Source organism: Rhinolophus sinicus, chromosome 16, assembly GCF_057876585.1.
Source record: "Rhinolophus sinicus isolate RSI-liver-muscle chromosome 16, RSI-T2T, whole genome shotgun sequence".
NCBI classification, from domain to species: Eukaryota; Metazoa; Chordata; class Mammalia; order Chiroptera; family Rhinolophidae; genus Rhinolophus; species Rhinolophus sinicus.
In genome coordinates, this window is record NC_142516.1 from 63064130 (window position 1) to 63091956 (window position 27827).

Genomic DNA, 27827 nt, shown 5'->3' on the forward strand with positions numbered 1-27827 from the left:
TTTTGTCTTGGATATCTTTTCATCTCTAGCACCAGGCAGAGTTTAAAATGTGGTTGGGCAATTAAGTTCATGAACTCATCCTAGAAAAAGTGCTACATACCTCATTGCTGAATATCACTACAGCCACCTTCGAAGTAGTCCCCTTGGGAAGCTATGCACCGAAGCCAGTGCCTAGTCCACCCTTCAAAGAATTTTGAAACTCTATTTCTGGAATGGCCATCAGAGCTGTCGTCGTATTAACCTTGATATCCTGAATGTCATCAAAATGTCTTTCTTTCAATATTTCCTTTATCTTTGGGTAAAGAAAGAAGTCATTGGGGGCCAGATTAGGTGAGTAGGAAGGGTGTTCCAATACAGTTATTTATTTACTGGCTAAAAACTCCCTCACAGACAGTGCCGTGTGAGCTGGTGCATTGTCGTGATGCAAGAGCCATGAATTGTTGGCAAAAAGTTCAGGTCGTTTTCGTCTAACTTTTTCATGCAGCCTTTTCAGCACTTCCAAATAGTAAACTTGGTTAACTGTTTGTCCAGTTGGTACAAATTCATAATGAAGAATCTCTCTGATATCAAAAAAAGGTTAGCAACATCAATGCAACAAGTTGGCGAACTTAATTGTCAGACCTCATAAATGCAAAGTGTTCAGTTTAAGTTTGTTATTTGAATAAATGAGTTAATTGCCTATCCCAGTCCTTTTATTTTGTAGATAATTGAATTTAAAATGTAAATGTGTGCGAAGAGATTGGAGGTATATTAGCCAGGAACACCCAGTAGGTGGGACCCAACTCCTGGAAGCTGGATCTCTTTCCTTTGAGTCCGTACTCCTTTGAGAAAGAGTTCGTTCTTTTTCTCTTATCCTGTGTGGCCTCTAAGGCGCTTTGCATACTCCTAAGAGCCAGATGAACCAGCCTTGGTAGAGGAAGGTCAAAATATTGAAATTGTCGCATGCAGAAGAAGCCAAAGAACCCACGAAGCTGATGAAAAATAATCTTGAGTAAAAATTCAAGGATCATTGTTGGTTCATAAACGTTAAAGTGACGGGGCAAAAAGGGGACTGAAGTTTGTAAAGCTTGTCTCTAGCCCTAGACCTGTGTCATATCAATAAACTTCATTTCTCTTGCTTACGAGCTGAATGAAAAAATATGAAAATATCAGTGATGTATATGTGACAGTCACTTCATGCAGCCCCTTTCATATATAGGTCTCCAAGTAATATTAGCTTCCTTCCCTCTGTACAAAATAGCATATTCGTTGAGAATCTGCTATATATGAGGCACCGTGCTAGTTACTGCCATGAAGGCAGTTACTGGGTATGCTGTGTTGAATAAAACAGACATGATTCTAAAGATGGATCTTTCTACATATAGTAGAAAGGGTTTGGGACAGGGAGGAGAGGAGAAGGGCAGGAATTAATTGGCCAGTACTTTCCATTGGTTTTATGTTGCTGTCATGATATTTTCTTTAAATTGTATATTTAACTATTGCTGATGTAAGGGGGTCTCTGCCTAAAGAAATAGACACATTAATTCATTATTTATAGTGATTCTAGAAAGAATGTGTTAGAAAAACTCTAAAACTCTAAAGATTTATATTTAAGGTCACTTCTTTAAGTTATGCCTTTTTTCCCCTGGAATCCTCTTTTTTGGTAATACTGAAACCTAAGCTTAATGAGTGTATTACTTTGTCTCAGTGTTTATTTGATACATAAACACCTGTCTTTTCAATTTTAGGACTATGCTTAAATAGTGAAAGCTTTAAACCAGCCCCTCATTCAAGAGAATAAAAGGCCTCAGTGGCATATAGAGCGCTAATGAAAATACGGTTTTCCTCAAAAGTTTAGCTTGCTCTGTGGAAACCATCAGTATGTGGGACCTTTACAAATCTTTGAGCATCATCCTGGTGACCAATCAGCGTGTTCTCAGCTCTCTGCAAGAAAGGGCTCTGATTTTCCAGCACTTCTGCCATGTCCCTGTTACCAGTCCCAACCCGCCTTCATCCTAGACAGGCGTTCTTACTCCGCTTGTTCCGCTTGGCTGACTGGAGTTCAGCGGTGCTGGGACTCATATCAATGGACCTGTTTTGGCTGTTGACTCCAGAATCTTGATTTTGCGAAACCCATTCAGTGGTTTATGTCTACTTTAGAGTTCTAGATAATTGAAAGAAGTGATTCCCAGCCCTTTGGATTTCATAAGCCATTAAAATTTCACAAGTAAATAATGATGTGTTTATAAGTAGGTAGGAAGCATGGAAAACAGATACAAAGTTTTTAATTCCTTTATTTTGTGAAGACGTTAATAAAATAAACTTCCATCACCAGAGTTACACAAATGAAATAACAGTTCATGCTGCAATATGAGATGCGTTTTACATATATTAAATTATCTAATTCTCATAACAACCCTATGGAGTAGTTACAATTATTTTTCTCATTGTACAAATGAGGAAACGTGCTTCAGGTCAGTCAGCTAGTTAGTGGCAGAGTGCAGATTTGAACCCAGGCAGAGTTCATTCTTGTCCCAGTTTTACCTTTTTTTTTTTCCTCTCACTGCTGCAAACTAAAGGTTATTTGAATAAACCCAAAGTTCCAAATATGCAGAAAAAAATCTAGCTCACCACATCTAGCTTTATGGAAAACTAAGCAATGTCCTTCTTTTTCTTTTTGTTTCTTCTTTGTATCGGTAAAAACTTTGTCATGGCCTGGCATGCTCGATGCCAAACACTTTCCTTGGCACACAGAGGTAAACAAGACACTCACACGCCCCAGGAAACACACAGATTCTAAACAAAGTTTGAAAACGATAACACAGACAGAGGCTAAATGGAGGAAATAAGGTTCCGTAGTAGCTCAAGGAAGGAAACAAGGGGAGGAAACTGGCATTTATTGTCTGCAGTGTCCCAGGCTCTGTGCTAGGCACAGAATAACTTGGCTTTGAGATGGGTCACTGAAGGTGACATGAAAGAAGGGACATTTCAAGTGAGTCTTAGAGAATGAATGGAGGTTCACTAGGCAGACAAAACAGGGACAGGGGGCCTTCCAGGCAGAGGCACCTGCACAAGCAGAGGCACAGAGGAAGGAAAAGGAAGGTGACTTCTAGGATCAGTGAGTAAATCCCGGTGGCTGGAGCACAGCCAGCTCATGCAGGGCCTTGCCCAGGAGCTTTGACCCAAGCTTGTGTTACAGGCTGACAGCTGCAGTGGCCCCACAGAGTGGAGAGTCCCCCTGAGACCAAAAGGCCAGTTAGAACATTAGTGCTCCTCTCCTGGTGAGAAGCCATGAAGGCAGCAGCAGCAGTGGAAACGAGAGAAAAGCATCCATGAATATAACTACAAAGTTCTTTGCAGGAAGAATTCCTTCGCATTACATCCGGTGGCCTCGGAGACTCTTAAAGCACCAGCTGTGTCCTGGGCTCTTTAGGTCCCACTGCTTAGCATACAGCCTTTAGCCTGGCACTGAGTAGGTGCTCAGATGTTTGCTGAATGAACACGTGAAAGAGTGGATACTTTTCATCAAGGGCTCCCTGTTCAAAAATGTGACCTGCAGTCAGAATCCCCCCCCCCCCCCCAATGATGTCAAGCCTTCTGGAACAACAAATGTATCAGTATCCTAAAAAGTTAAGAACCTTTTGTTGCCCTCTCAGGAATTAGTGAATTCAGGCCCAACCTTACTGTAGATATTGCCACACTCATGTGACTTAACCCTTTCTTCACTCTCAGTGAATCTTTCAAAATAAATAATGCCTATTTCAAACAAGTACCCCTGTTCTTTTTGAAAGCTTTACCACCCTCCTGTAACACAAAGTGCATAAAATGGAGTCATTTTTGTACTGTAATCAGACTGCAGTATTTTCCCATGTAGGGTTATTTATCTGTTTTCTCACCAAACAGTACCCTATTCAGCTCTTCGATTCATGTCACAGTTATGAATCTTTCCTTGAGAAGCCAGCAAATATCTTTGCCCTAATTCTTGCAGCCTATATTCTTATCTAATATAGGCTGTACATGCAAAGTTCCCTTTGAAAGCAGCTGAAACTCTAGCGAAATACACAGCATAAAGGGTCTAAATTTATCTTCCCTGATTAAATATTAATTGTGGTCTTCAGAAAATAATCAAGCCATATCTGAAATTCATAAATTTATGATTCCATATTAAACATATAATGTGATCCAAAAAAATAACCCACAAGTTGTTTTTAAAGAAAGTGAGAGTTAAATGTCACATATATTTTTCATATTTTTTTCTTTATAAATCCAATTCATAAGGCATCAGACTTTTAATCAGGCATTGAAATCTTGTGGATATATATCATTTCTTTATCTAATTATGAATCGTCTTCAATGTGCATGTAGCTCTTCACTCAGCATTAATACAAAATTGATTATAGTTTGGCCTCACCTCATAAAGTAGATTTGCTTTGGAACAGCATCAAACAGGTATGTATGTTTTAAATCATGTGGTCCTTCTGACTTTCATTCTAATTTTGGATACCTACCACTTTAACTTTCCTCCCTCCTTCCCCAAAACTGACTGCAAACAACATAAAAATCTCTTCAGACTTAGCAAGGGGGAAAAAAATTTGATTTTTCAGTGTCCTCCTATGGGCCAAGCACTGAGCTGTTTGTTTATAGATGTTACCTCAGATAAGCCTTGACCACAACCCATTTCACAGATAAGAAATCTGAGTACTAGGACATAAAGGGTGGTGTGAATTCCTCTACTTTTAGTGTACGTGTATTCAATTTTTTCTGCAAACAAATCATATTAAAATATGCAGTACAGACTATTTTCCATGTTGTTGGAACTATGTTATTTGGACTCTGTCAGCAGGAGCCTCCCCAACGTGCTGAGTGATTTCCTCAGTTTCAGAACCAAGTTCATTAGAGTTCACTGCTTGTACCGTATTTCATCGATCCTAAGATACACATTTATTTTTTCAGATTTTAGAAATGTGGATGAATCTTGTCGTTGATAGCAGGTCACAGTTTAATGGGTGGCTTCTTTTTTTGTTCTTCTTGGTACATCAAATAATGTGACTTCATTCCGTGGCATCTTGAATTCTATGAAATACTGTGTCAGGGTCTTTCCTATATCTAACCAATGGGAGCAAAGCTAGGCTTGAGAGTCAGATACAAAAACATGATTTACGGACTCCTCTCTTCCTTCCTTCTGCCGGTTCACCTTCCTCTGATGTGGGTGGTTTCTGCCTTTCCTTGCCAATCTATGACACTGCGAGTTTGTACATTGAACCATTGAACTTACTTTACTTCTGGTCTGTGCCATACCAAGGTCAAAGCCCCCTACCTAGGACCTCCTTTGTTTTATATATATATATATATATATATATATATATATATATATATATATATATATATATATATATATATATATATATATATATATATATATGAGATATGCAGTTTTCTTATCTGTAAGCAATATAGTGTAATGCAGTAGTTCCTAATTTGGAGCCAGTCTCAGAATCAGCTGAGCACTTGTTAAAATTATCAAGGCTCAAGATCCTCCTACTCAATGAGCCTGGACCCCTGGATACTTTCTTAGCTGTCCAGGTGATTCTGATATACACCAGGTTGAGCACCTTACTGGTGTGTTTGGTTGTTAAGAGCAGATCTCTTGAGCCAGACTGCCTGGGCTCAAATCCTGGCTCCACCAGTGTGACCTTCCTGTTATTCTCTGTGTCTCAGTTTCCTTGTCTGCAAAACAGGGACCAACAATAGCGTCTACCTCAAAGGATTATTGTGAAATTTAATAAAACGAGTCATGCAACATACTTAGTACAATAGCTCACACACATAGCCAGTGCCCAGTAAACATCAGCATTTATTACTATTCCCCTCCTACAGGCTGGAATTCCTCTAACTCATTCCCAGAAACCAATCTCTTATCTTCTCCCCAGTTCAAGGCAGCTGATCGCTTTGCCTGCTAACTGAAGTCTCCCATGCAATCTCAAAGGGGCTGGGAAGAAAAACTGGGATTCTTTTTTTTTTAATTTTAGGGGTGTCTGGAGCCTGTTGAAGTCAGGGAATCTGAAACAGAATAAAGATAACGGCTGGTTCAAGAAAGTCATCCTGTGAATTCACTCATAAACATTGTCTAATTCAGGGTTCTCACTGTCCTCTGCATCAAAATCACCTTGAGAACTAAGAACTAAAAATGGGCAGCCACCGACCTCCCTCCTGTAAGAGTCAGATTCAGGTGGTTTGGGGAGGGGCCCAGGCATTGGCAATTTTCCTTGAGTTCCTAGGTAATTTGAACATGTAGCCACAGTTGATAACCACTGATCTAATTGAATATTTAAAAGATTCTAAACAGCTCTCATCTGTTGGGGCTTTGTCTCTTATCTTTGAAGATGATTTCTAGAACCCACCCACATCAAAAACAAAACAAAACAAAAAGACAGGAGCCCTTTTTCCTTAAAATAAGGATACTACTATACTAGTTCCAATAACTCATATAATTGATGTGAATGCATTTTGTAAATTATAAGTGTATGTGTATGTGTGTGTACTTGTGTGTGTGTGTGTGTGAGAGAGAGAGAGAGAGAGAGAGAGAGAGAGAGAGAGAGAGAGAGAGAGAGGATTATGATGCATGAAGTGAAGAAGATTATCCTATTTGTTAAGGAGCGTGCACAAAGAGACCCGGCGCTCTTCCAGTTAATAGGATATAATGTAATCTGAGCTATAATCTACCAGCCATTTAAATGCATAAACTTTTTATTCGAAAACAGAAACCATGCACATTTTATACAAGATAGAAATTAGAACCTTTCTGAGCCTGGTTTGAAGAAACAAAATAAAACAAAACAGATACTCTGAGCGTATCCAGTCTTCTGCATATACTAGTCATCTAATCTTTCATTTTCGTTATTTTCCTTTTTCTGGGTGGCCATTGTGTCACATTAAATATTTGTTCTTATTTCCCCCTGCTTTCCTCCGACAGCCAAGTTTAATTCCTGTCCAGATGATGTACTCTTATTCATCCTGATCCCACTTACTTAATTGGATGTAAAGAGATTCTAAATCTCTCTTATATGGTGGGGAAGTAGTCGTAAGGTGGATTTCACTCTTATCCTTTTTACAACACTCCACCCCCCAACCTTAGAAGTCCCTTTTTTCTAAAATGCCCATAAACCTGCTGTGCCTCATAGGGATATTATGAGGAGCAAATGACTACGTAAGTACTTTGAAAACTGTAAAACTCCGATCATATCATGCCCTGCTCCAAAGCCTTCATTGGCTTCAGCTGCCAGTCTCCTCAAGGACCAACCCCGGCAGCTGGAACTCCAGGCTGTATCCCAGACCACCATTCCAACCTATCCATGGCTTCTTTGACACAGAACTGTGCTGCAGAGGAACTGACCTGGCCAGAACTGGAAACCGAGTGGATACGAGTTGTGTGTCATGTAGCTGACAGTAAGGAGAGCCCGATTTAGGACATCGGATAGAACGGAAAAGAGGGAACAGACAGGAGATATGTTGCAGAAGTGAAATACAGTATATAGTACAGGATATAGGGTATGTATGTGTGGATAGATGGGGTGGGGTGAGAGGTCGGAGGCAGGGGAAATGTTTTCTAGAAATGATTATATATTTATAACTGTGTTAAAGGAAAGACTGATCAAGGATGAGGACCCAAATATTAAGCTTGGTTTGGGACATGTTGAGTTAAAAGTACTAACACGGTATTCAGGTGAGTGGAAATAAAAGCCTGGAGATTGGGGTAGAGATGTTTTTGTATGTCATCTACAAAAGGAAGAGTTCAAGCAAGGGAAAGTGGGTAAGCTCAACAGGAGTGCAGGAAGAAGAGCAACGGTCCAAGGGCAGAAGTCTGAGGATTCCGGCATTTACTAGTCAGAGTGAGTAAGAAAAGGAGGGAGGGACAGGCCAGTAGTCACTGACAGAGAAACCAGGGGGGCATGTCCCACAGCAAGGTCTGAGGGAAGGTCACAGGATGTGGTGAATTATAGGACTCTGATGAATTTCAGAGGAGCCATGTCACTCAAGTGGTAGGGCAGAAGCCAGATTGCAAAGCGTTGAGGAATTTGAGGGAATTATGGAAGCGGGTGCAGTGGATGTGGCTCAGCCTTTCAAGACGTTTAGAAGTGAAAGGGAAGGAGGTAGCAGACATATGACCTCTCACCATTGACAAAGTGGCAAGAAAAGGCAGAGCCCAAAGCAGGAGCTAGGAGATAAAAGTCAGCTTGGTTTTAATAAAAAGAGGAGAAAGTGCTTTTGTCTTAGGCGCTCCAAGGATGCTGATAGCAGCCGTGTGTGAAATGGATTTCTGAGGCCCCGCACTAGAGACAGAGTGGCTGTGAGGCCAATGGGGTAGTAAATCATGATTTAGCACCTTCACTTTCTCTGCTTATTACAAACCAGGCTTTAAAACAGAAGCCTGGGGTGCAATCAGCAATCTTGATATTGTCAGTGGCCAAGATCCGTTTTAATATATTCCCGAGGCATTCCAGTGATTATAACATTAGACAGCAGTCTGTTCACTTTTCTCATTGTTAAACACGGTTAATGCAATGCATATAAATATTACTCCTACCGTTAAATAATATTGTATGATTCTGAAGGAGTTGTGTTTTGTTTGTTTTTTGCTAAAAACAGAAAGGTCATAGACTCAAAATGCTTGCACATCGAAAGCAAAAATTAAGTTTTATAAATTCTGAGAGAAACAATATTTGCTTCTACTTTACCAAGCATTGAGGGTAGAGAAGGGCTTACAGGAATCACAAAAAAAGTATTATATTTCACATGCTAATAAACATTTAATAAGTGGTTTCGCTAATGGCTCCTTGATATTCATTTAATTTACAAATGAATGGAAGATTATATTACTTCCCATATGTACAATACTAAATGATTTTCAAGTATAATTTTAAAATGCTAACAGTACAGGAAATTTAGCCAGTTCAAAAATATAAATATTTTTCATGAACTTGAAGGGAAGATATTAGGAAGAGACGACTGGTATATATGTCTCTAATCACCAATATTGTTTTCTATCTCAATACAAGTAGATCTGTACTGTTTACAGATAATGATGACAAATTACAATTGACTGAGGAAAACAAGTTATTTTTAGAAACCCAGAGTCTTTCTTGCAGTGTTTTAAAATAAGGAACTTATACAACAATCTATGCTGCTCAATATTAAAGAAAAAATTATAAGCTATTATGTTTGTGAAATAAATAATAATTTAACTAGCGAATGCTTGCTCTGATTGCTGTAGTTACAACAAAAGCTGTACTATGAAGGCAGCTGACCCTCAGTTGTTACTGATAAAGGTAGTACACATTTATCAATAAAAAGTACAGAGTAAAATTCATCATTCCTTTTATTCAGAAGTCACTTGGATTTGACAGTGGTTCTGGATGCTGATAAGTGTATTAGTAAAGAAAATCAGTCCCAATAGAGCTTCTTTGTTTCAAGAATTACTTTTTAATTAAACGATTCTTAGAGCTGAAGCAATAGGATCATCTCTACTTGAATTTCATTTAGTAATTGTACTGGTTCAATCCTTTCATATTTTAGCACTTTTATTTTTTAAATAATCTTTACACCAAACCCATGAGTTAAATCAAGCAAATGTTCCTGTCTCATTTTACAGGTTAGAAATTGATTTGTAAATATGCTTTAATGGGATTGGCTATTTTAGAATTGTAGACATTTTTATAGCTAGGGATCTTAGAAAAGATCTGGCCAAAATTCCTTCTTGGTTCCCCAGTGACTGAACTGAGACAAGAGAACTAAGTGGCCTAAAATACCACAATGGCCCAGTCCTGATCCCAGCCTGTGTCCCTGTTTAGAAAGTTTTTTTGCCATCAGTATTATCTATGTCCATTCTCCAAAACATTTTAAAATTAAAAGTGCTCACAAAAAAATGAGTTAAACACTCATCGTCCACTGAACAATGATCTCCATATCAAGCCCCGTGTTAGACATTAGGAGCATAAAGCGGTATCACTTAGTCCAGTCTTCAAGGGCTCATATCAATATTTTCCTCTTTTCATTTCCTGTTAACATCAGACCTCTATGATTTTAATTTAGATGATGATGATGATGATTTTAACAGTACAGAGGTCTTTTATTGTTTTACACATATGCCATGAATTCATAGGGAATGGGTTCCAGCAGCTGAGGCTCCTTTCTGTTGGTTCTCACAAAGTGTGGCGCTCTGAGTGGGCAGGCTGATGCTTCAGTTAAACCCGCGTACCTTTCTCTTTGGCTTCCTTCTTCCTTCACACGTTTCAGGAAGCTATCTCGGCTCTTAGACTGTTTAATATGTTCAGTATGTACATTAATTCTCTCGGCAAGAATCTTGCCCTTAACTTGTGTGTTTACAACAATGCCAACCACATGCTGGGTAACATTGTAGACCCTTCCGTGTTTGCCATGGTGACATGTGTGGGGCTTTCCTTTTTGAGCAGTGCCCATCCCCTTGATGTCTACGATGTCACCTTTCTTGTAGATCCACATGTATGTGGCCAAAGGAACAACTCCATGTTTTCTAAAAGGCCTAGAGAACATATAGCAGGGCCTCCCCTCTTTCCCTTTGTGTTGGTCATTTTGGTGAATTACTGGAAGAGGGCAGTCCTGGCCGAAAAGCTAGATAATTTTTACAACTGTAATGGAAATCTATTCTTTCCGGTTCAGAACCCTTTAAAACTTTTATCAAAACTTGCTTCTATCAAGTCATGTTTTTTCTGATTAATTCTGCTCAACATTAAATTTTTCTGTGACCTATGGTTATCTGCCCTGAACTAATTTTTACATTTATGAAAATATGGTTTAACAAATATTCTTTTTTTATTATTATTATTGGTAGAAGCCTGTACTTTTAAGTCCAGGCTCCCTCACCTACCTATCTTCATTGCCTCCTAATCGTAGCACACTCATCTCCACAAAGTACTGCAGAAGAACTGACTATTGTTTACTCAGCAATGAAGGCTGTTTGGCAAATAGATATCCAGGACTTGGGTTAGGCTAGATTAAGGCAAGATATGACAGGTTAATTGCCTCTTAGCCTTAAACCTTTTGGACATATTTAAAGTTGGAATAAAAAGACATGTGAATAAGCAGAAATCTTTTTATTTCATGGGTCCAATTAATTGTTTTTCTTTCATTCCCTTGCTTGTCTGCAGCTTCTGTATATGTATTCCCCCTCTCTGTCTTTAGAGAATCTGAATGTATAATGAACCTGAGTGAAAGCTGACAGCCATTATGAATTAGACACTCAACTACGATTTGCCCTAGCCTGCCTTGTGTTAATTATTCATTCAATGAATATGCATTGAGACCGATCACATGCCTGGTGTTCTACAAGGCACTGGGTACATCTTTGACGTGGCATTAAGAAACACACAGTCCATTCCTGGGGATAGATGTGTAAACACGTAACTACAGTGCAGTGGCTGACAAATGCTGACACAGCCACGTATAGAAAGTCCTAGCAATATGCTCAAAATACACAAGAAAGGCAGAGATCTTTACTTAGAGATTAGAGAACATTTCACTAGATGACACTGGAGGTTCATCTTAAAGCAGGAGCAGCAATACACAAGTTGAAGACAGTAAAAAGAGGTGAGATGGAGAGGAAGGAAATCTAGACAATAGCAGGATCATAAACAAGTATCAGAGGTCCCCACGCAGCTGTGTGACTGAGCAGCAATGCCCAGTTACTGGAGGGGACAGACAGTGATCAGGAGCAGCAGAAACGAGTCTAGAACGTTGACTTCGGCTCAGGTTAGGATGGGTATTGTATGTCACAAGAGTAATTTGGACTTTATCCTATCCCAATGGTTCTTAAACTTTTTTTTTTTTTTTTTTTTTTTGAGAATCTGACAAAAGCTATGAATCCTGTTTCCAGAAATATGATAATAACACACATACGCCCAAAATGTTGCATACAGTTTGAGTCCTCGTAGCCCATCTGGAATCCATTACTAGATGCTACCAGCTATAGGGAGTGGAACCATAGAGAGTCTCTTAGGGAATGAACAGTTTAGCTTTGTATTCTAAAAAGATAACTGGCAGCAGTGTGGAGGACAGACTGGTGGGAGGAGAGGCTGGAGGTCAAAAACTCAGATGGGCAGCTATTGCAAAATACCAGGCATAAAATGCTAGAATCAGAATAAAGTCAATGAACGTACAGATGGAAAGGGTATAAATGGAAGAGAGAAGCATTTCCGAAATGGAATTAATAAGACTTGCTGTCTGATTAAATGTAGATGTTGAACAGTCAAAATTGTTTTCTTTATCTTCCCCCATTAAATTACAAATCCTCTAAAAGATGTTAGTGCACCAGGCTGGACTCAGGGGAGTAAGCAGACGCAGAAACATAAGCACTGTCATAGGATTCAGACTTCACATCCAAGAGAAAGCAACAGGTCCCTCCATAAGCCAAGAGGGAAAGCGCTATGCAACAGTGAGCTCTGGGACTGGTAGACAGTTATTAGTAGACACTGAGAATCAAATAGGAGCTGTTGAAAATGGTGAACCTGGATGGGAGACAATCATTTCAAAACAGCAAGTCAACGTCTTGCCTTCCTGGCCCCAGAGACTCTAGCGGGGTATAAATGCTAAAGAAATCTGTTGATTATCGGCTGGCAATTATGGTGCTTCTAGGTTGATGGGACTCTTGGTTGGTTTGCTTTACATTGATCATGGAACAGTATTAGGACCATAAGTAGACCCTCAAAATGATTTACTGCCAAACTGCAAAACCTGTAAAATGGTTCCAGTTGCTCTAGCATCTGCCTACAGCTACAGCTGCAGGTGGAAACTAGAGGGAAATGTTATCTGTTGAAGATACAGGGATATGGTAATTGAAACAGCTATTGCTTTTTAAAATGTGCATCCAAGTTTTAGGGGCAGTGTTTTTGACAAAATTCACCTTTTGATATGGAAGAGGGGCTGGTGATACGTATTAGAACTGGAACAAAGAAGAAAGTCCCAGAACTTGAAACAGTTTGGAAAATTTAAGTAACTAGATCTCTCTCTCTCTCTCTCTCTCTCTCTGCTTCTCTTCATCTCCCCCACCCCACCATATACACATGCTTATTTCATGCCCTGTGTATGTTTTTGAGAAATGACAAGTAAACAAATAACCTAGGATTTAAAACGAAACATACTTCCAAAGCATTTCACCATCTAGTATTAAATACTGAGGGTGCCAAAAAATGTGTACACCTTTTAAGAAAGGAAAAAACTATTAAAATAGTAATACTCAATATACTCCCATAACAAAAGATGAATACAAGTCACGTTTGACTTCTGCAATTACAGGGGCTGCTCAAAGTGGTTACCATCAACATCCAGACACTTCTGATTACGGCGAACTACTGCTTGAGCAACGTTGACCAAAGTGTCTACTTGTATACATTTTTTTCACACCCCCGGTATTTGTCCAAATCTCTTCATTTTCTTCTAAATGACATGCATAGCAATTATTACAATGATAACTGCAGGAAGCTCGCAAATAGAGAGCATCATCCCTGCCCTCACAGAGTTTATAATCTAATCGGGAAGAAAATTGCTACATAAAATAATGCTGAGAAACTGCACAGTGATATTTGTATTAACATTCTATTCGTATTACAGCAAAGCAGGATATTGTTTTGCGTTGTATTGTTTTTCCTGTACTAAATCTTGAAAATTGATAATGCATGGGTGTGACATCAAATAATTACAGATTAAGCAGAATATTGAGATAGTAGGGGCTTGTCCTACTTTTTCTGGGTAAAAGGATTTAATGTGAGCAAAAGTAGGAACAAGAATACAGAAAAGAAAACATAATATTGAGTCAGGGAGAAGGCTTTAATTTATAAATCCAAACACTCATCCCACAATCCCTGAATGGCACTTGAGAGAGAGAGAGCATGCGTGCCTGGGCACGAGCATAGAAATAGAAACTAAATGACACCTGGAGTCCTACGGAGCTTCATTCAGAACCATTTCAGCATTTTTTTTTTCTTCTTCTTGGCTCAGATGGCATCATGGTCAACCAAAGAAGGGTTAGGAAAAGTTCTGCTAAAACCAAAGACTTAATAGTGGCAGAAAGTTAACAAGTCACTTCTTCAAACTTCTCTATTATCAATTATAATTTGGGTTTGTGCTCATCAAACTCTAAACCATATTAATTTATTAATCTTCAGTTTCCACAGTGAGTCACAGAATGAGCTTTTTCCCTGTCAGGAATTCTTGCTCCATGATCCCAAACCCTGACATGTGCTGTCCAGAGCCTCAGATGTTTCGTTAGTTCTACAGATGTTGTGTAAATGCATTTCGTCAAAATTTGCCAGTGCTGCAGAAACGATCTATGGCTGATTGGGGTTGCAGTTTGGAGAGTTAGATTAGATGGAAACGGAAACTGACACTTCTGACTGGCTCACCAGGAAGTCAGGAATTCACAAAAAGAGCAGAGAAGGAATTTCATTTGAGGGGGTGTTGCAGACGTGCCAGTTTGGGGAGTGGAGGGGTGTGGAACCCCCTGGAGGTGATTCTTCACTGTTTTCCTTGGTGCTTGGCCTACGTATTATTTTCCACTGGAGATTTCTCCTTTCTACATATAGAAAAAACAGCGACCAGGGAGAACAGCTTCATTTTTAGAACTCCAGGTAAAATGGCTTAAGTTTCACACTTGAGATGAAATAGTATGAAGGCTGGGAAATATCCCTACGGTACACGGGGCTTGTAAGATGATGGCTGTCAGCACAAACATGGGAATAAATGATTTTTTTTTAATTACTGCAGTTTCTACACGATACAATTCTCCTATTGTCCAATTTTCCTTTGTGAAAGAAATGGAATTACTGGTTTCAGCCTTCCACTGAGCAGCCCCTAGGTTCAGGAGTTCAGCTGTTATCGTTGTTATTATAAAGCAAATTATTATAGTGGAGAAGGAAAACCAGACTGACAGCCTATTTCTAGTACAAAATTTCTGAATCTTCCAGACTATACATTATATATATTATAGCCTGTAAGATATACCCCTCACACGTATGCATATGTATATACACACAAATGTATGTACATATATATATGTATGTGTGTTATATTAGTATTACAACAAAACAGGGTATTTCTATTTGCTTACTTTATGCTTTTAAAATAATAGAGCCTGACAGTGACAGAATATTTTACTTTGGCCTTCCTTGAGATAAGCTGACTCAGAATACTCTAACCAGTCACAAATTTCCTGGATACAAACCTTTGCTCATATTAGCAATTATTGATTTTAACTCAACTGGCTGTGAAATTATGTTCTGGTGTAACTCTCCAGAATGCCCAGAGGTTTCTCAGCAGTTCCCTTGTCCTTGGATGGAATACAAAAAAATGAAATTATCATAGTTCTGAAATGAAAAACTGACTGAAGCATTTGACATTGAGCAGAGTCGGGGTTTTGTTTCCTCAAAAGTTATAAAGCTGTCTTAATTTCATCTCCAAGTTGTTATTCCCAGATTGGGAAAGAATTCTGAGGATAAAATAATTAATTTTTTTTAAAGAAAAGTAACAACATTCATTCTTGTTTTTCTGTAAAAAAATTCATGTACTGATAAATGCTTTTTAAAATGCAAAAGAAGGTCAAAATGTGAAAGTAGGCAACACAAAAGATTAGCAGATATAGTTATAAAACCTGGCCCCACAAGATGTGTGACAGATGGTGTGTGTTTGTGTGTGTGTGTGTGTGGCATGAGTAGAGAGAGAAAATAATTAACACTCATGTGCCAGAAACTACACCAGATACTTAACATATATTCTCTTGATTAATCCTCATAATCACGCTAGTAAGAGAAGTATCAGTGTCCCCATTTTACAGATGAAGAGACTCTGGCTCAGAGATCGGACAATGTGCCTCAGTTAAGTGTACTAGTATATGACTGGTAGTCTGTTCGACTCCAAAGTCGTGCTCTTTCTCCTGCACTGTGGTGCAGGTTGTTTAGCCTCTCTGCTCCTCAATTCTCTTATTTGTAAAACAGGAAAAGAATTTCCTAACTTGACATGGCTTATTGTGGGTAATAAGTATCATAATTTGTGCAAATTCTGGCATGCTTCCTGGCACATAGTTACTTACTAAATCCCAGCATTTTCCCTCACCACCAATGCTCCTGGCTTAGGTGCAATCAGATGCCCTAACAGGACTATGAACAGGGTATGCTCACGTACGCGCAATGAAAGGAAAAGGGAGATATGTCCCCAGAAGTCCTTCTGTGCCCATCAAGCTTTTCACCCTGTTACAGAATTGACTTTTCTCCTCAGTAGCAAGGGACAGGCTTCATGCAGTGGCCTCTGAAAGACCGTGCACTGTGTCACTGGCAGTTCATCATATCCCCCAGCAGTGCAGCTGTGATAAGAACCAGATGATCCGAATTTCCTCAGCAAAGCTAGCAGCAAGTATCTGGGAAGGCGCATGCCTCAGTCTCCACATACTGCTCTTTAAGAAAGTACATCAAAAAGCTAATGGACTTTTACAAGAGCCCAGTTACTGCTTAATGTCTGTAAGCTCTCAGGAGCAGGGAATCACAACCCCTACCACGTACAGTTGGCGGCAGAACCAGTATTCCAAGTTGTTAAAGAAGCCAAGGATTAGATAAGATTTATAGAGACCTGATGTGTGTAGGGGAGCTAAAAATGGAATCTGCAGATTCATTTCCAAAGCTTGGTCCATGGATGGGATGTTTCTGTGTATAGATTTCTCCACTTTGCATGGACACACCACAGGAAAAACGGCTCTCTCGTCACTGGAGGGTTTGCCCTTCTTTTTCGTTTAGAGGTGTGTGACATCCATTTTGTACAGTCACATACACAGCTCCAGATGGCGTAAGCTAAATGCTGTCTGTCCGGAAGGAGAGGAAAACCAGAGACTCAGGTGCCTTCTTGCTGATCTTGAAACAGGAAGAACCATTCTTTGACTTGTCCCATAACCCATTTTGCTACTTTCGAGGATCTGTTGATGTCTGAAAAACACTTTGCTTATAATATAACTTCATCTGTTGTATGACTTCAATTTTACAAAAACCTATCATCCATTTCCTCAGCACCTACTTTTGTTTTCATATAGCTTGACCTCTTCTTACAACATTTGGAAAAAATATTTTCCAAGTACTCTGTATATGTGTGTGTGTGTCTGAGAAAATATAACACTAGAGTCTTTTTATTGCTAATTTATGCTTCATCCTACAACATCTTTCATAGGTCCTTTATAACCTGTCTGGTTTCTAGTAAAAGAGGTTCCTGGATAAAGTGGTACATAGGAGGTCATTCTAAGGTTAAATGTCCACTGGGTAGTGAGAGGCAGGGCACTATTGCTTCATGTGTTTCCTCAAGGTGTCTAACTACTTGTAGCTGTCAGGCTTAAAAGCTGATCACCTGTCAGGGCAGCCAGTTGGCTTATTTGTTTAGAGCACAGTGCTCGTAGCACCAAGGTCGCCGGTTTGATGTCTACCTGGGCCAGTGAGCTGTGCCCTCCACAACTAGATTGAAAACAATGACTTGACTTGAAGCTGATAGGTTCTGGGAAAACACACTGTTCCCCATTTTAAATAAAAAAAGAAATAAAAATAGAAAACAACCTGATCACCTGATACTTGGTTGCTGGGGGGGGGGGGGGTTGCTGCCTTTGACTCTGAAATCAACTGCAAAACTGTCAGATGAAAACCACATTTAGGTAAGCCAACAAAAGCCAACAATGGTGAGAAAATGATACTATTCTGAGGTTAATGGATTCAGAGCATCTCTTCTCACCTTCTTCTAATACTCGTAGGAGGTGTTTAATGCCCTATGGCCACAATCTAAAGGCATACCCTGGAGATATCGCAGGTTTGGTTCCAGACCACCATAATAAAGCAGGTCTTGCAATAAAGTGAGTCATAATCTTTTTGCTGGTGGAGGGTCTTGCCTTCAGTTTGCAAAAAACACATCTGTGAAATGCAGTAAAAAGCACAATAAAATGAGCCATGCCTGTATATTCCATGCAGTTGGCATTGGCTGAGGCATAGAGCCACTTAACTGACCAGGAGCAATGGATGGATGTAACTGGGACGTTGGTGGATGAGTTTTTAACAAGAAAGTAGTTGACTTAGGAGCCATCATCAGTGCTACATTCAAAGATCATCATGTGGCATCAAAGATCTAGAAATAGCTAGACTTTTCCTGAGGTGAATAACTCAAGGGACACATTCAATTTAAGTTGCATAGGATTATGGAACCAAGACTCAGGACTTTCTTCTTGCTGTGTTTACTGGGTTTCTGAAATGCTGGCTCAAAAGAAGTGCCAATTGTTCATTCTAACCCATCCAATGACTATGAAGTAAAATAAGTGCTGCAATAAGAATGGGGCTTATAACGGACTTTTCCCTCAAGTTCCATAGAAGATGCAGTTTTGACTTTTCTGATAAATCTCCTACTGGTGAAACATTGGCTTACATACAGAATTCCATAGTTGCTTTTAGTTCTTGGTCAATTAATAGCCGAAGACCTTCATTTCACTGGATGCCATCACTGAAATTTCCAGCAGTGGTGTCAGAGATAATCTCTTGATCACCGTGTTTCTATAGCATTCATGACCTTGTTTCGGAGATATTGAGATTAAAATATTACTTTTATGTGATTGAAATTAAATGAGAAACATTGGCTGGGCTATATTAGAAAAGCTTAAAATCCCGATTTCAGAAGCAACCAGCAGTGCTTTTACACACTCATTATCTATTCCTATTTTCTTCTGCCTCAGTTTCTTTTGCTAGATGCAATTCCAAGTTTACACTTTTTTAAACGATGCTGCTGTGGAGGGAAGTGGGCTGCACATTCAAAAGTAAGAGACAAATAAACATGAGTCCAACCTGGACCAGGCACAAAAGTTGTTTATGTTGAAGCCCTCCTAAAAAACTATAGTAAGCAAATACTTCTAGGTCTTAAATGACCTGCCAGACATTGCTGAAATCTCCGTTTTGGTTATAGAGGTAAAAATCTGATACAGTTAAAAAGGAGGAAAAATCACTCTACTTAGTTTAACATTAAAGATGGATTCAGTTGGAATGAATTGTTTGTTCCAGTTTGAGGAATAGGTCCACGACTCGCTTCTGGGTTAGCATGTGAGCTCTTTCAGAGAAATGCGGGTACTCACTCGATATGCCTAGCTGTGCTGAAACTTGTAACTTATGATGAGGTAAGATGTTTAGTCAGTGAAACCTCACCTTAGAGCCATTTTAGTGTCTCTTTAGACAAGGCACATGAAAAATATCAAGCAACTTTAGCACAAAGTTTGAAACAATTTGCTTCTCTAGAAAAACAAAATCTCAGTTATACATTACTTCCTAAATATCTTATCCAAAGAACAGCCAGAGAGAAACCTCCCAAGGATTTGGCATTCTGGTGTTCTTATCTCACATGGAAATAGCGTTCACATGTGAATGCCACATGTGGACTTACTCTTTTTTCTTTTTTTGCAGTTGTAGTAATTGGATAGTATCACTCATCTTGTTCATTTTAATTACTTCCTGAATCCTAGCATTTGTGATATTGTTTTTCATTCGGTCATAATTAGTTTTAATAAAATGAGGGAAATTGCACTGTACAGTGTATGTTTGTCACACAAATAGTTACTGCATCAGGCAAGTACTCTCAAGAGAACCATCTTCCAATCACACAGACAAACACAAGGGGAGTCAAGAGATGTACCATAAATTTTTTAAAAATATGAGGACTGAATTTAATGGGTGTGTGGCAAAGACACTAGTATGTATATTTCAGTGACAAAGAGGTTTTTTCTGTCTCACTATTTAATTAAGCTCTGGAAACAGTACCTCACTTTGCAATGGTTAGAGATTGATTTTAGTAATCCTGTAAACCAGGCTTTGGAGTTCAATAAATACTTCCCTTAGAAAGGACAGGCTTTGCAAGAACCAATGTGTTTCTGTTACCCATCCTATGCTGCATTTTATAGGAACCTCAAACTACTGGCAGATCACATCACCAGGCCAAGCAGTGTGACAAGTGGCTGAGAGATTCTGCTGTGGGAAAGTCAGGGTTTTCAGGGAGATGATACCTCACGAACGTAGTGCCTCAGCTGAGCTCAGCAGAAAAAACACATGTACCTTCCCAGTGTACCTCCTAGAACCTTTCAGAGCCCATATGTGTTTATAAATGACTTGATAATATATAACATTAATAATGTTAATATTATAATAATGGCAACAAATGCTTATATAGTGTTTATTATGTAGTCCCTAAAACCTTTAAAAATGTCTATATGTATTTTTGTTGCGGTATAACACATATAACAAAATTTATCATTTTAATATTTTTAAGTGTACAGTTCAGTGGCATTAAGTACTTTCAGCAACCATCAAGACCATCCATCCCCAGAATTATTTTCATCTTCTCTATTCCCTTTCCCCTGCCCCTGGCAACTACCATTCTACGCTCTGTCTCTATGAATTTGAGTACTCTAGGTACCCCATATAAGTGGACTTATACAATATTTGTCCTTTTGCGTCTGGCTTATTTCACTTTGCATAATGTCCTCAAAGTTTATCCATGTTGTAGTATGTGTCAGAGCTCTCCCCTTCAACCACCAATGGACATTTGGTTGTTCCCACCTCATGTGTGATTTTTTTCATTCTTATTAAAGTTTATTGGGGTGACAATGGTCAACAAAACTACACAGGTTTCAAGTGTACAATTCTATAACACATCACCTGTATATTGCATTACGTACTCATCGCCCAGAGTCAGTTCTCCTTCCATCACCATATATTGGATCCCCTTTACCTTCTTCTACCTCCCCCCTCCACCTTTACCCTCTGGTAACCACTAAACTGTTGTCTGTGTCCATAAGTTTTTGTTTATTTATTTGTCTTGTTCCTTTTTTGTCTTCAGTTTTTTTGTGTATTAACTATTTTAATCCTCATAATGTCTCAGTGATGTATTTTTGTTATCCCTATTTTATGGTAAGAAAACCGAAGCATAAATAGATCTCAGCTAGTGCGCTCTGCAACCAGTGTTCCACTTCAGGCTAAATAGTTCCATACTCCCTGCTCTTAACAACTGACCATCCCATTGCCCTTTCAAATAATTTAAGAATCTAAATAAAACATCTACCAGTTAGCCAATCCATGGTATAGCACTCTAAGGCTAGGTTTCTAACTTAATTTATACCAGTTGTAAAACTTCCAAGAAGTCATCAATTTGACAACTGAGCCCCACAGCAACTGATTTATCAAGAATCCTATTACTGCAAAATAAGAGTTTTCTGGGGGCAAGATGTTCTTTTCTTTTTCCGGGGCCTTTCCTGCTTGAATGCTACAACCCTGAGTATAACTAGGGCATGAGAAATTAATTTAAAAGTGATCATAATAGCTATTTCTGAGCCTACAATGTCCTGGTTACTTGACTTACTACATCATCTCAAGTTGTCACAATGCTTTGTGAGAGGTTACCCTCTCTTCACTACCTGTCCCATGCTCTCCCAGTATCCCACACTGCCTACGCTCTCTTCAGAGCAAAAATTGAAGATGAAATTGGCCTATTGGCTAACATGCACATTCTAAACAGTTTTGGAATTTTAATAGTTGTCATATGTGCGAGTATGTTTTTGACACTAGAAGAAAACTTTAATGTTTGGATATCACATTTGGTTTATTCAGTAAAGTAATTTGGCCGCAATTTACATTAGCTATTTATAGAACTGTTACTGTAGACTGAATTGCACCCTCCACCCAGTCATATACTAAAGCCCTAACCCCCAATATGGTGTTTAGAGGTGGGGCCTTTGGGAGATAATTAGGCTCAAATGAGGTCCTGAGGGTGACACCCTCAGCCTGGGATTAGTGCCTTTATCAGAAGAGACAGCAGTGAGCTTTCTCACTCTCCATGGCGACACAAAGTGGAGGTCACGTGAGCAAACCGTGAGAAGGAGCCATCTCCAACTCAAGGGCAGAGCACTCACCAGAATCTGACTGTGCTGACACCCTGATCTTGGATTTGAGCCCCAGAACCACAAGAAAATTAACTACTGTTGTTTAAGCCACCCAACCTGGTATTTTCTTATTGCAGCCGAGCAGACTAACATAATTGTGTGTACATATATGATGTATTCTCAGTTTATAATAACATAGTAATTATAGGCAATATTTATTAGTGCTTTACTTGGGAACTAGTCCTAAATTCATTTAGCTAATCCTATGTGGCGTATGTGTGTGTGTAGTGGCATAGTTATAGTATCTCCATTTCATAGAGCGAGATTTTGCAATATAAGGAGGTAGTAAGTTAATTGCTGATGGACACATAATAATAAACAGAAACCATAGCCAAACAAGATGCTTTCTAAATCCAGAGCCTGTGCTGTTAACTATGGCACAGATCGGATCTTTGACTCTTCTTTATCAGAAATGTGAAGCACCACACGGAAGCCTGTCCATAACGACTTTGCCGACAGTAGATGCAGATTTCACTGGGAGGCCTAATAACATGCATGTCTATCTGTCTAAAGTCAATCTCTATACAAGTTAGTTCACGCAGTTATTCTAATGCACAAATCTGAAAACGGGGAATGACATTGCTTCATTAAAAAGAACTGTCAATTGCATGAAATGCTTTTCTGGAGAGCACTGCTGGTATGCACATGACAAGCTTCTCTCTTCACAGAGAGACAAGAAGTAGACCCATGAACTCCGTGCAAAATTTTGACTCTCTTCCAATGTGTCTTCCACTAACCCAGATTCCTATTTTTTGTCCCCCTTTTCCATTTGCTCTATTTGTACAATCCCTTGACCCCTTCATTTGTGGCCCAGGGTCCTTAAAGTCAAATATCCCTCTCCCCAAACATATATATACATTATTAAGTTAGAAAGAATCGGATGCACGCTTTCATCCCCAGAAAGGCCACCATGGACAGACATACAGGCCACCCACCTTTTAGGACATATGTTTCAGGGTGTGTTGGGGACATGATACTGACCATCCTCTCGTTTGTCACAGAGCTCCAGGACAACACGCTCCGAGGAGGACAGGGACAGTCTGTGGGATGCCTGGGGCCCGTGGAGCGAGTGTTCACGCACCTGCGGCGGAGGGGCCTCCTACTCACTCAGACGCTGTCTCAGCAGCAAGTAAGTCCTGTACCCAAAGGGGGCTTTGGTAAGGCGCAGAGGTAGCAGATTCGAGACATAAAAGGACGGTACAAAGAATTAAATATGTGCCTCTCCAGCTAGGTGTTTATATACTCCTATGGGAAGCAATATAGAATTTATCTCATTTACCAAGCAAATTTTATGTGTAGAACTAGAAGAATGTATTAATAGAAGTGGATCTAGTACCTTTAATTCCACAACATGTACTTTTTGCACCACCTTATTTATGGTGACCATAATAGCAACAATATTAACATTAATAGCATATTGAGCTTGTGTTGGATGCCAGTGTTTCCAAGTCCTTTACAAATGCATAGTAATTTGGTTTAGTTGTTTTATATGTTGCAGTGGCCAGGAGTTCCCTAAGGTTATTCAGTTCAATGAAGGATGAGTTTTGACTATAAGAAGACCTGGGAGAGTAGAAATGCAGTGGGAATTGGGCATGAATTGTGGGAGCCATGATGAAGGTGGAAACGAGAGTAATTAATGGTTTCCAAGCTGATAGGAAAAGGCCTGAGGTGTTAGAATCGAAAGTCTTCACATAGAATAATAATAGCTCATAACTGCTTCTTGAACTATTTGGTCCATGACTAGATTTTTCTCCAAACTGTGAAATATAAAGTGTAAATGGTAGTATTTTATTTGACAGTGAAAAGTGTTATATGTGGCAAGTAAGAGGTTCGATTCAAGTTACCATATATTATGAAATATAAAACAGAAGAAGGAAAAAGTATACATCTGCTGATTCTTCTAGACTTTTCATAACCAAACAGCAGAAAAGTGGTGAGATGTCAGTTCAGGAAAATGTCAACTTATTGTATTAAGAGTGAGAATTTCTTGAAATCAGGGTCTGAGTCTTATTCCTTTCCATATCCCCCAGGCCTGCACAGGGTCTGACAGATATTAGGAGCTCAATAGCTATTTCTTCACTGAATCCATTGATAACTACAGTCCATTTTGGTTCCAGACAGGTCCCACTGGGAATGACATACCCTGGGAAAAAAAGGTTAAAGCGCATATCTTGCAAGAAACCAGATCACTTCTGGTATTTAGCTATTCTGATGTTTGGTTCTGCACTGAAGATGGGTCTGTTGGATTGTTTGTCTCTTTGGAGGTCAACTTCATATCAAACCAGATCCCTGAGCTCATAAGAAAGAGTAGGCCTTTCATCCTTATGATTCACCTGTTCTCTTAATCTTGAACGTCAAAAACTTCCTCAGTCTGCACGACATGACTCACCATGGTTACAGCACTGTGAGGCATAGCTGATAATAAACATGCATCAGTAAAGCCAAAATGCACAAATTTGGAATGTTCCTATTATGTAGTTTTCTCAAATTAGCGTGCTTGAATGTTCTTTAGAGATGATCCAAAACATATGTCTCACAAAGCTAGTAAGAAATGCATGGAAACTTGCATATTGACTCAGTGATGTGAATGTCACATGGTGAGAATCTTTTATTGAGTAAGAGACTGAGAAGCAACTTAAGGGATAAATTAATATCAAGTAAAATTATGTCATTCAGCATTTTACCAAATATTGATGTTATGTGAAATTCAAAAATACTATTTTTGTCATGTGGTTAAATTAAGACTCCCGGTGTTAAGATTTTATTATGCTACTATAGAAGATATCAGTTGTCATGTACTGATAATGGATTGCAACCTTAGAATGTAAATTCTAAAATGATAAATGTATAGAATACATGTCTCTATTTGACTTTCAAATATTGAAAAAATACATTCAGGTTACACATACTGAGCTGGAAAGGAAGCTACAAAATGGTGAGAGGGGTGGACCACCCATTCTTTAGGGACTTGAGGAAGGGAAAAAAGCCTCCAAACCGATTACATTTTCAAATCCAGTAAGAACATAAAGAAATATTAAAAGAACAGACTGACCAGCTGAATTGACCTATGAGTCGTTTGTCTCAAGAGAATGAGAATGAGTACAGCTGAGCATAAACTCACTTTACAATATAAGCCCTGTGGAAGAATGGTGTCAGAATATGTGCTGGGGCACAGATAAACAATCCTGTAATGATTTTTTTAAATGCACGTTGGCCAAAGTCACTTGACCGAGCTCAGAGTCAAAGAGTCAAAATGGGAGCATGAAAATGTTATATGGAAAGGCATGTGATGTAGGGAGGCTGAAGAAATGGGACCATTTTTGAAATCTACCATGGATGGTCTTCTATGGCTTTCTTATTTATTTTTAATGGCTAATGAGCTTAGTAGGTTTTCTCTCATCTCTACACTCTAGATTTATACATTTGAATTCAATTTAGTGACCTTATACTCTTGGGAAAATCAGAGGTTATGAATGTATGTGTCTTAGAGACCCAGCAGGTGACAGGAATGTGTGTAGTAGTCTAATGGTAAGAATTCAAATTCAGCCCCAATCAAACTCCTCTACCTGCTGAATTAATCTGCCAGGCCAGTTTTCAGCCCTGGTCATATGCTCTCTCAGATTATAGGAATGATATTTTAAAGTCTACCAGCTAATAATTATTCTATTCCCAACATGATAAAACTGTAAAGAGAGCTAAAATACCCAGATTTTATGAAATAGATGGTAACTATTCAACTTCTGGTGTTAGTTATGTTTGCTGATGGATTGGGAGCTTGTGAGGAGGCTTGGTTAACCTTCTAAGTAGAGAGCATCTTCTCAGAGTGACCGTTTGATGGCTACAGGGATTAAAAAAAAAAAATCAGTGGAGGCAAAGCAAAGTGAAAATATAGATAAGCATTAAACATTAAATCCTTCACTCTCCACTGGCAGTGCTTGATGCCGGGGATAAAAGCACTGGCCCAGGGAAATAGTGAGCAGATTTCTTTCCTTGGCTTCTCCCCCGTCCTTTTTCTGAGGTTCACAGAAAGTAAATGATGCTCAATTTTCCCAATTTCTGATATTGGAGCATTACTAATTGCCTTTACCCGCAATCCTAGTTGGAGCAACAAAGGAAGGCACTTTATAAACTTTTTTCTACAACATTTACTAATTTCTGTATGATTATATTGGGTTTCATTGAGTAACTCTGATAATGCAACTGTTGCCAAACTTGTATCAAAGTGGTAGGTAATGTCTGCTTTCATTTTTCATTTTTAAATTAGAAAATGGATTACTTGTACTTTATGATGGGCCTTTATTTTATGTCAAGTGAATTTAAACAATTGTAACAACTATCTTGAGAAGCTGCTTCTTCTCTTTCCTGTTGTTTACCTTTCCTACTAAATATGCTGAAATAATAGTTTCAGCAAATACATTTGTCAGGTTGACCTGTACTGTGTGTTGTTTAGTGAAAACAATCCTCTTACATAAATCCTCTTATATAAATATGTATGTGTATGAAGGTGCCTTAAAAAAAAGGTAAGATTATATATATATTTAATACTATAGATCTGTCTCTGAGAGCTCTAGATTTGTCTTCAGCCTGTTAAATGAGCTCCATAAGGAGATCCAAATGCCTAAGGCACTTCAGAATACTGTTTTAATGCCACATGTACCACTGTTAGTAGGTCTTTGCCAAGTCCTAGGTCAAAGTGGGAAAACTGCTGCTTATCTGAGATGGCAACGAGTCAGATAGCTAAATGATGTTAAATGTGATGCCAACCTTTGCATGGGGAGCTGAAGAATATGTAAAGGTCTTTTATGACCTTTCTTACTTTCTGAAATGCCAAATTAATCTGCAGACTAGTTAATAGTATGGATTACTAGAATAATATTATAGATGCATTAATACATTAAGAGTATAAATATTTTGTTAAATCCCAATGGATTAAATGAAGGCATTATCAACTTTATATATATCCAAAGAGCAAAAACAGCCTACCTGTAAAAGATAAAAGCACTCTTTAAAAGTCAATCCAATAAACTTTAATTTTAAAAAAGTTAATAAATTTTGAATTGAATACAAATTTTGAATAAAATTATTAGATAGACAAGAGACAAAATTATCTTATTATGAAGGTGCCTTAAAAAAAGTAAGATTATAGTGTTATTCCGAAAGGATATGGCTGCCAGATTGGTGTCAGTTTAAACACAGAAAATTTAAAATAAATAATGCCAAAGAGTCTTATCTCACAGGAATTAGGAAAATCATTCTAACCATCTCATTTCATAATAATTGAGCTAAGGGAAAGTAAGCTAACGTCTCTGATTTTTTAATTGCAAACACAATTTTTCTCCCATAAAAATATTGATACTTACACTAATATAAACTTTAGTTAGCAATTAATTTCTATACCATATAATAATAAATACCAAAAGAAAAATTTTAACATTAAGATTTGGCTTCTTAAACAAATATTTTTTTCTTTTCAAGTCATCTCATCTCTATCATAACATCCAATTAAGGCTCACAGGACTTGTTTTAAGAGGTTTTAGAACTTTCAGTTCAAGTGAGCCCCAAAGCAAGATTTATCTGTTTTTCTTCATCTAGTATTGCATGTTATCAACCTTGTTTTCCTTGGAAATGTTTGAGTTTTTGTTTAAAAGAAAGATATACAAGTTCAGAGTGGGTCTAACTATTCATGTCATTTATATGAGGTGGTCTTTTCATTGTGTTCAAGGAGAGTTCACATTTAGGGATTTATGTTTGAGAGTTTGCGGTTGCCTTCCTTTTACTTTTTGGGTCAAAGCCTACTCTAAATGTATTACCAGGACTTCTAATATTCCAGGTC

General features: G+C 38.6%; 1 protein-coding gene and 1 pseudogene across 3 annotated transcripts in view; one reads left to right on the plus strand and one right to left on the minus strand.

The window, feature by feature from the left end:
* ADAMTSL1 (ADAMTS like 1) overlaps positions 1–27827 on the plus strand; it is an 891281-nt gene that overhangs the window by 509889 nt on the left and 353565 nt on the right. For all 3 annotated transcript variants that reach the window (XM_074330337.2, XM_074330338.2, XM_019739192.3), the window contains one exon: positions 22996–23123. In XM_074330337.2, coding sequence (XP_074186438.2) covers positions 22996–23123 — 128 coding nt within the window. The remainder of the gene's footprint in view (positions 1–22995; positions 23124–27827) is intronic.
* LOC148755014 (large ribosomal subunit protein eL21 pseudogene) lies at positions 10114–10563 on the minus strand (annotated as a pseudogene).